Here is a 9,761-nt window from a genome sequence, read left to right on the forward strand (position 1 = left end):
GAATATATGACTTCTAGCCTAGTTCTGAGACCTAGTTTTTTGTATCATTTAATCATTCAGCAAACTGCTGTTTGAATAACATGCAGATTATAGCTAGGATTGGACAGTCCTTGCCCTTTATGAAGTTTATATTCTAGTCTCTAGAGATAGACAGTAAACAAGTAGCATATACAGCAAACAAGTGGTATTGGAAGGCTAAGGAAGACCTTATATCAGGTGATATTTGCCCAGAGTGGAAAGAGGTGAGAAGGACAAGCCATATGTATAGTAGGGCAGAGCACAACAGGGAGAACAGTTCCTATGTAGAAGTGTTGTGGGCCTGACCGAGAAGCAAGTAGATGAATCTACTTCACTTGGTAAGGGGTTACTGATTTTTGTGGGCAGCTCCATTTTAACCTTTCTTGAGAAGGCTTTATAAATCATTGTAAGAAAATTGTCTATTAGGAATATATATATATAGAGAGAGAGATTGAGAACTCGCCAGGTGCTGCTGACTCACGCCTGTAATCCTAGTGACTCAACGAGGCTGAGATCTGAGGATCACAGTTCAAAGCCAGCACAGGCAGGAAAGTTTGTAAGACTCTTATCTCCAATTAACCACCAGAAAACCAGAAGTGGAGCTGTGGCTCAAAGTGGTAGAACACTAGCCTTGAGCAAAACAGCTCAGGAGCAATGACCAGGCCCTAATTTCAAACCCCACAACCGACCAGAAAAGAAAAGGAAAAAGAGGGAAGGAAAGAGAAAGAAAGAAAATTGTCTATTAGGATCCCACCCTAGTTTGTATGTTTCGTAACTTCTTAAACAATTGGTTTTTAAAGCCATTTGGAGTGATTTGATGTCCTATTCATGTCTGACTGTGAGGAGGAGACAAGTCAAGGCAAAGGAAAAAAATAAAACCACATCTCAGTTAACTTAAATAAGATGATACATTAGCAAAGGCAGTACAAAATGGTGTCTCAATAAGATAATTGGGAAGAGTCTGGGTCCTGGACTTGGTATTTGTGTCACTTTTTTTTTTTTTTTTTGCTGTTCCCCAAATAACTGTTTTAGCTCCTTCATTTATAGGGATAGCAATAATAAAAATACTAGATTAGCAAATGAAATGCCATGAGGTTAGAGGGGCTGGAACTTCTTGAAGACCTCTAAAAAAGGCTGAAAGAATATTCACTGTTACTTTCTGGCTCAAATCTAGCCCTTTGTGCCTGGGAATTGAGAAGAATGCCTTTATACAATTATACTTGAAGAGGTGGGTCCCAAAGCTGATCTGGGTGGCTGCAGCATAAAGAACCCATCCAGTGGTTGAGGTTGAATATCTTAAGTCACTTGTCACCACAGGTAGCTGGCAAATACAGTAACCTTGCAAAAGTGTGTGTTTAGACATTAAGTCACTGGCTGCATTTATCTGTTTCAGTTGCGGGTAGGTTTGGAGTAGGTGGGTATCCAGTAGAGTGACACCTCACCCTACTGGGGCTCTCAGTTTAGTGGTCAGTCTAATACATGAATGCAAAGAGGGGAGCCCTTTTCACACTTCTCCCACCATAACTAGGAAGCTCATTTAAAATTTGTTTTTAGCTGATGTGGTGGTGAATGCCTATAAATCTAGCTTTCAGGCAGGAAAATGAAGAGTTCAGTATCAGCCTGGGCAAACACCCCCTCCAAGAAACAGATTGTTGTTGTTTTTTTCTTTTGGACAGTTATTCTAATAATAAATTCCTTAAGAGCTATAGTGAATTTGTATATATTTTGGGTCATTTCAAAAATTCTGTTGGGACACCTCCCTTCTTCAGACCATTTCTTTCTTTTTCTTATTCTCATGATCAGAAATGGATAGAATAAGAAAGGACATGAAATTCAAATCAGCTTCACGTGGGCTAAATTGTCTTAGGCTTGATTTTGTTTGTGCCAAGGTGCTGTGGCTCATGCATTTCTCTCTCTTCTTCCTTCTCCAGGAGGGCTGTTGGCCTGCTGCTGTGCTACTGAACAGCATGCAGTCCTTTCGGGAGCAAAGCAGTTACCACGGAAACCAGCAGAGCTACCCACAGGAGGTACATGGCTCATCCCGGATAGAAGAGTTTAGCCCTCGGCAGGCCCAGATGTTCCAGAATTTTGGGAGTGCAGGTGGTGGTAGTGGTGGTGGTGGCGGTGGCGGTGGCGGTGGCGGCGGACGACGAACAGTGGCTGCTGCAGCAGCAATGGCTAGTGAGACCTCTGGCCATCAAGGCTATCAGGGTTTCAGGAAAGAGGCTGGAGATTTTTACTACATGGCAGGCAACAAAGACCCTGTGGCAGCAGGAACACCACAGCCGCCTCAGCGAAGACCTTCTGGGCCTGTGCAGAGCTACGGACCCCCCCAGGGGAGCAGCTTTGGCAATCAGTATGGGAGTGAGGGTCATGTGGGCCAGTTTCAAGCACAGCATTCTGCCCTGGGTGGTGTGTCTCATTATCAACAGGATTACACAGGGCCTTTCTCTCCGGGCAGTGCTCAGTACCAACAGCAGGCTTCTAGCCAGCAGCAGCAGCAGCAGCAAGTACAACAGTTGAGACAGCAGCTTTACCAATCCCATCAGCCTCTGCCACAAGCTACTGGCCAGCCAGCCTCTGGCTCATCCCATCTGCAGCCAATGCAGCGGCCCTCAACTCTGCCGTCCTCTGCTGCTGGTTACCAGTTAAGAGTGGGTCAGTTTGGCCAACACTACCAGTCTTCTGCTTCCTCCTCCTCCTCCTCTTTTCCTTCACCACAGCGTTTCAGCCAGTCTGGGCAGAGCTATGATGGTAGTTACAGTGTGAATGCTGGATCCCAGTACGAAGGGCATAATGTGGGTTCTAACGCACAGGCTTATGGGACACAATCAAATTACAGCTATCAACCTCAATCCATGAAAAATTTTGAACAGGCGAAGATTCCACAAGGGACCCAGCAGGGGCAGCAGCCACAGCCACAGCAGCAGCAGCAGCAGCAGCAGCAACAACAGCAGCAGCAACAGCAGCAGCAACAGCAGCAGCAGCAACAGCAGCAACAACAGCATCCCCCTCAGCATGTGATGCAGTACACCAACACTGCCACGAAGTTGCCCCTGCAAAGCCCAGTGGGACAGTACAACCAGCCTGATGTTCCTGTGAGGTCCCCCATGCAGTTTCACCAGAATTTTAGCCCTATATCTAACCCTTCTCCAGCTGCCTCTGTGGTTCAGTCTCCAAGCTGTAGCTCCACCCCTTCTCCTCTGATGCAGAGTGGGGACAATCTTCAGTGTGGGCAAGGCAATGTGCCCATGGGTTCCAGAAACCGGATTTTACAGCTAATGCCTCAGCTCAGTCCAACACCATCAATGATGCCCAGTCCCAATTCTCATTCTGCAGGCTTCAAAGGTTTTGGACTAGAAGGGGCACCAGAAAAGAGGCTGACAGATCCTGGGTTGAGTAGTCTGAGTGCTCTGAGTACTCAAGTGGCCAATCTTCCTAACACTGTCCAGCACATGTTACTTTCTGATGCCCTGACACCTCAGAAGAAGACCTCTAAGAGGCCCTCCTCCTCTAAGAAGGCAGATAGCTGTACAAACTCAGAAGGCTCCTCACAGCCTGAAGAACAACTGAAGTCCCCTATGGCAGAGTCATTGGATGGAGGCTGCTCTAGCAGTTCGGAGGATCCGGGGGAGAGAGTGAGGCAACTAAGCGGCCAGAGCACCAGCTCTGACACCACCTATAAGGGTGGGACCTCAGAGAAAGCAGGCTCCTCTCCAGCACAAGGCACTCAGAATGAGCCCCCCAGACTCAATGCCAGTCCTGCAGCCAGAGAAGAGGCTACCTCACCAGGCACTAAAGATACCCCATTGTCTCCTGATGGAAGCTCAAAGGTCAATGAGAAGACAGTTGGGGTGATAGTCTCCCGAGAAGCCATGACAGGCCGCGTGGAAAAGCCTGGTGGACAAGATAAAAGCTCCCAAGAGGATGATGCTGCTGTCATTCAGAGGCCACCCAGCAACAGTGGAGCAAAGGAAGCCAGTCACACATCACTTCCACAGCCCGAGCCCCCAGGAGGAGGAAACAAAGGAAATAAGAATGGCGATAATAGCTCCAACCACAATGGAGAAGGCAATGGTCAGAGTGGCCACTCTGTAGCAGGCCCTGGGTTCACAGGCAGGACTGAGCCTAGCAAGTCTCCTGGAAGCCTGCGCTATAGTTACAAAGAGAGTTTTGGGTCAGCTATGCCACGAAATGTTAGTGGCTTTCCTCAATATCCAACGGGACAGGAAAAGGGGGATTTCACTGGCCATGGGGAGCGCAAGGGCAGAAATGAGAAATTCCCCAGCCTCCTACAGGAAGTGCTCCAGGGTTACCACCACCATCCGGACAGGAGGTATTCTAGGAGTGCTCAGGAGCATCAGGGTATGGCTGGTGGCCTGGAAGGAAGCACGAGACCCAACATCTTAGTCAGTCAGACTAATGAATTAGCTAGCAGGGGCCTTCTGAACAAAAGCATTGGATCCCTGTTAGAAAATCCCCACTGGGGCCCCTGGGAAAGGAAATCAAGCAGCACAGCTCCTGAAATGAAACAGATCAATTTGGCTGACTACCCAATTCCCAGAAAGTTTGAGATAGAGCCTTCTTCATCAGCCCATGAGCCTGGTGGTTCCCTCTCTGAAAGGAGGTCAGTGATCTGTGATATTTCGCCACTAAGACAAATTGTCAGGGACCCAGGGGCTCACTCCCTGGGACACATGGGTGCTGATTCCAGAATTGGGAGGAATGAACGCCTCAACCCAAGTTTAAGTCAGTCGGTCATTCTTCCAGGTGGATTGGTGTCCATGGAAACAAAGCTGAAATCCCAGAGTGGGCAGATAAAAGAGGAAGACTTTGAACAGTCTAAATCCCAAGCTAGTTTCAACAAGAAATCTGGAGACCACTGCCATCCTACTAGCATAAAGCATGAGTCTTACCGTGGCAATGCCAGCCCTGGGGCAGCAACCCACGATTCCCTTTCAGACTATGGCCCACAAGACAGCAGACCCACACCAATGCGGCGGGTCCCTGGCAGAGTTGGTAGTCGGGAGGCCATGAGGGGACGATCCCCTTCTCAGTATCATGACTTTGCAGAAAAATTAAAGATGTCTCCTGGTAGGAGCAGAGGCCCAGGAGGAGATCCTCATCACATGAACCCACACATGACCTTTACAGAGAGGGCCAACAGGAGTTCTTTACACGCTCCCTTTTCTGCCAACTCAGAGAGCCTGGCCTCTGCTTATCACACAAACACTCGAGCTCATGCTTATGGAGACCCTAGTGCTGGATTGAACTCGCAGCTTCACTATAAGAGACAGATGTACCAACAGCAACAAGAGGAGTATAAAGATTGGAGCAGCAGTTCTGCTCAAGGAGTGATTGCTGCTGCACAGCACAGGCAGGATGGGCCACGGAAGAGCCCGCGGCAGCAGCAGTTTCTTGACAGAGTCCGGAGCCCTCTGAAAAATGACAAAGATGGTATGATGTACGGTCCACCAGTTGGGACTTACCATGACCCCGGCATTCAAGAATCCGGGCGCTGCCTCATGTCTAGTGATGGATTGCCTTCCAAAGGCTCCCAGAAGTTACAACAGGACTCTTGTTGGGATCTTTCTCGGCAGACTTCTGCCAAAAGTAGTGGGCCTACAGGAATGTCCAATCAGAAGAGGTACGGGCCACCCCATGAGACAGATGGACATGGGCTGGCTGAGTCGACACAGTCATCCAAACCTAGCAATGTAATGCTAAGGCTTCCAGGTCAAGAAGATCATTCTTCTCAGAACCCCTTAATCATGCGGAGGCGCGTCCGATCTTTTATCTCTCCCATTCCCAGTAAGAGACAGTCACATGATATAAAGAACAGTAATACTGAAGATAAAGGACGCCTCCTTCACCCAGTCAAAGAAGGTGCTGATAAAGCATTCAATTCCTATGCCCATCTTGCTCACAGTCAGGATATCAAGTCTATCCCTAAGAGAGATTCCTCCAGGGACCTCCCAAACCCAGATAATAGAAACTGCCCTGCTGTTACCCTCACTAGCCCTGCTAAGACCAAAATACTGCCCCCACGGAAAGGGCGGGGACTGAAATTGGAAGCTATAGTTCAGAAGATCACATCCCCAAATATTAGGAGGAGTGCATCCACAAACAGTGCAGAGGCCGGGGCAGACACTGTCACTCTGGATGACATACTGTCCCTGAAGAGTGGTCCCTCTGATGGTGGGGCTGTTGCTGCGGCTGCTCCAGAGGCAGAGGTGGAGAAGAGAAAAGGCGAAGTGGTATCTGATCTGGTCAGTGCAACCAGCCAGGAGTCCAACACCGAAAAGCCTCTTCCTAGATCTTCAGAAGAGTGGCGCGGCAGTGGGGATGACAAAGTAAAGATAGAGACACACCCAGAAACTGTTCCTACCGGGAAGGAACCCCCTGGTGCCATGACACCCACGACCTCACAGAAGCCTGGCAGTAACCAAGGGAGACCAGATGGTTCCTTGGGTGGAACAGCACCTTTAGTTTTTCCTGACTCAAAGAATGTAACTCCAGTAGGTGTATTGGCCCCGGAATCAAACCCCAAGGCTGAAGAGAAGGAAATCGATACAGTCATGATTTCACCCAAACAAGAGAGCTTCCCTCCAAAGGGATATTTCCCATCAGGAAAGAAGAAGGGGAGACCTATCGGTAGTGTGAATAAGCAAAAGAAACAGCAGCAGCCACCCCCTCCACCTCCTCAGCCCCCTCAGATACCAGAAGGTTCTACTGATGGAGAGCCAAAGCCAAAAAAACAGAGGCAGAGGAGGGAGAGAAGGAAGCCTGGGACCCAGCCAAGGAAACGAAAAACCAAACAAGCAGTCCCCATCGTAGAACCCCAAGAGCCGGAGATCAAGCTAAAATATGCCACCCAGCCACTGGATAAAACTGATGCCAAGAACAAGTCTTTTTTCCCTTATATTCATGTAGTAAATAAATGTGAACTTGGAGCCGTTTGTACAATCATCAATGCTGAAGAAGAGGAACAGACCAAATTGGTGAGGGGCCGGAAGGGTCAGAGGTCCCTGACCCCTCCCCCCAGCAGCACCGAAAGCAAGGCACTCCCTGCTTCATCCTTTATGCTACAGGGACCTGTAGTGACAGAGTCTTCTGTTATGGGACACCTGGTCTGCTGTCTGTGTGGCAAATGGGCAAGTTACCGGAACATGGGTGACCTCTTTGGACCCTTTTATCCCCAAGATTATGCAGCCACGCTCCCTAAGAATCCTCCTCCTAAGAGGGCCATGGAGATGCAGAGCAAGGTCAAAGTTCGGCACAAAAGTGCTTCCAACGGCTCCAAGACGGACACTGAGGAGGAGGAGGAGCAGCAGCAGCAGAAGGAGCAGAGGAGCCTGGCAGCACATCCCAGGTTCAAGCGGCGCCACCGCTCAGAGGACTGTGGAGGAGGCCCTCGGTCCCTGTCTAGGGGGCTCCCTTGTAAAAAAGCAGCCACTGAGGGCAGCAGTGAAAAGACTGTTTTGGACGCAAAACCCTCCCTGCCCACCACTTCAGAAGGTGGCCCTGAGCTGGAGTTACAAATCCCTGAACTACCTCTTGACAGCAATGAATTTTGGGTCCATGAGGGTTGTATTCTCTGGGCCAATGGAATCTACCTGGTCTGCGGCAGGCTCTATGGCCTGCAGGAAGCGCTGGAAATAGCCAGAGAGATGGTGAGTAGGAGAAATCCCTTACTGGCTTGGGATTTTATTCTTTATTCTTAACATATATAGGCCCAAATAATGAGCAGAAAATGAATCAAGTAGTTTGGAAGCTTTAACTTTTGAGTACTTGTCAATTACATATCCCTAAGGTTGCAAAGTTGTCATACCAGTGATATTTCAGAAAACAGGAGTTTCTACCCTTCCTTAACCCTGACTCTTGTTTCTGAGATACCCGTTTTCAGTCATTAGTCCAATTTCTAGAAGTTAGTGTCTGCTAGTTTCTTCTGTTTCTGTGTAATTGCCATTTGTTATTTGTTGATTAAAAAAAAAATTATTATGGCCTGGTGCCAGTGGCTCACACCTGTAATCCTAGCTACTCAGGAGGCTGAGATAGGAGGATCGAGGTTCAAAGCCAGTCCGGGCAGGAAAGACTGTGAGACTCTTATCTCCAATAAACCACTCAGAACCAGAAGTGGTACTGTGGCTCAAGTGGTAGAGCGCTAGCCTTTAGCTGAAGAACACAGGATCAGCGCCCAGGCCCAGAGTTCAAACCCCATAATCGACCAAAAAAAAAATGATTACTCATCTGTAATACTCAACAAAATATACAATAATTATACCTCCCTTCTAAAACATTTCATTGCTTGGATTTTGTGTGGTTGTTTTTGGTCTTGTTTTATTTTGTTTTGAGATACGGTTTTGCTCTGTAGTCCATTTCGGACTGAAACTCTCAATCTCTCTTGCTTTGGCCTCTTGGCAGGCATTGCTCTTGGTTTATTAACTCATTTTTCCCCCATTTGTTCATTTATCTTCCTAAGCCATGCTTTGCAATTGATATTTATTTTCTAGGTCTGTTTCACAATACTCTGGAAGTGCTTACCAAGCTTACTATGCTGATGAGCACTGCTGTTACCATGTCATCATCTTTCTTTCATTTAGAAAAGCATCATCCTTTAATAGTTTCCTGAAAAAGGTGCATGGGAAGTATATTAGGGTCTTCTCTCTCTGGATGTGTCTTTATTCCACACTCATGCTTAATTGGGAGTTGAACGGGTATGGGATTCCTGACTTGAAGTTGTTTTCTCAATTTTAGATTCATTGTTCCTTGGGCTCTGGCTTGCAGTGTTCTAGTTGAGAGGACTGGAGCAGTTCTGATTGTACTATTTCACACATGAAAATAAACTAAGATGGCCATATACATTCCCATTCATACTCCTTGTTAGTCCTCCCACCCACTGGTACTTATCTCCTTATCCATGCCTGCTTCCTTGTCTTTTTTTAATCGTGGAGGAGCTTGAACTCTGGGCCTGGGCACTGTCCCCAAGCTTTTTTGCTCAAGGCTAGCGCTTTACCACTTTGAGCCAAAACGCCACTTCCAGTTTTCTGGTGGTTCATTGGAGATAGGAGTCTTGTGGACTTCGGGGCTGGCTTTGAACAATGATCCTCAGATCTCAGCTTCCTGAGTATCTAGGATTACAGGTGTGAACCACCAGCACCTGGCTTTTTTTTTTTTTAAATTAATTGCACCAAAGAGTTTTTACTATGGTATTTTCAATATTGTACATATTGCATTTTGCTCAGAATAATGCCTCTGCGTTGCTTTTCCGTTCTCTAGCCTTCCAGTGCCCTACGGTTAACAGCTTTCATTTTGGTTTCCCACACCATCTTTATATACAGTTGTACCTTATCTATTCTGATTTTAAGGTTCTTTGGATTTGTACTGTTTATATCTTCTAGAGGACTTGAGGATTTCTCATTTTCCCAGTGGGTCTCAGAATGATTGGATTTCAATAAATCTCATGATGCTGGTTCCTCCAGGAGATCATTCTGTAGATTCAGCATCTTTCAGTTCAGGAACTTTGTCCTGTGTTGTTTCTCTTCTGTTTTCTCTACTTTCACTTTCTGTAATTCCTGTCAGTAAGATATAGTGCCTTCTAGATTGACCCTGCCCTTTTCCCTTTGTTCTGTATTCTCTCTGTTTTAATTTCATTAGGCCTTTTTCAACATTATCAGCTAATCTTTTATTTTGTCTGTCTTGGGACTTGAACCTCAGGGCTTTGGTTCTATCTTTCAGCTCTT

At 47.2% G+C, this 9,761-nt stretch overlaps 1 protein-coding gene across 3 annotated transcripts in view; it reads left to right on the top strand.

Moving 5' to 3' along the window:
- Positions 1-1,952: 1,952 nt before the first annotated feature.
- The window catches only part of Tcf20 (transcription factor 20 (AR1)), a 63,678-nt gene continuing 55,869 nt past the window's right edge, over positions 1,953-9,761 (top strand). For all 3 annotated transcript variants that reach the window (XM_013024922.1, XM_013024920.1, XM_013024921.1), the window contains exon 1: positions 1,953-7,691. In XM_013024922.1, the coding sequence (XP_012880376.1) occupies positions 1,986-7,691 (5,706 nt within the window). In that variant the 5' untranslated portion in view covers positions 1,953-1,985. The remainder of the gene's footprint in view (positions 7,692-9,761) is intronic.

This window comes from Dipodomys ordii, unplaced genomic scaffold (assembly GCF_000151885.1).
Source record: "Dipodomys ordii isolate 6190 unplaced genomic scaffold, Dord_2.0 Scaffold79, whole genome shotgun sequence".
In the NCBI taxonomy this organism is placed as follows: domain Eukaryota; kingdom Metazoa; phylum Chordata; class Mammalia; order Rodentia; family Heteromyidae; genus Dipodomys; species Dipodomys ordii.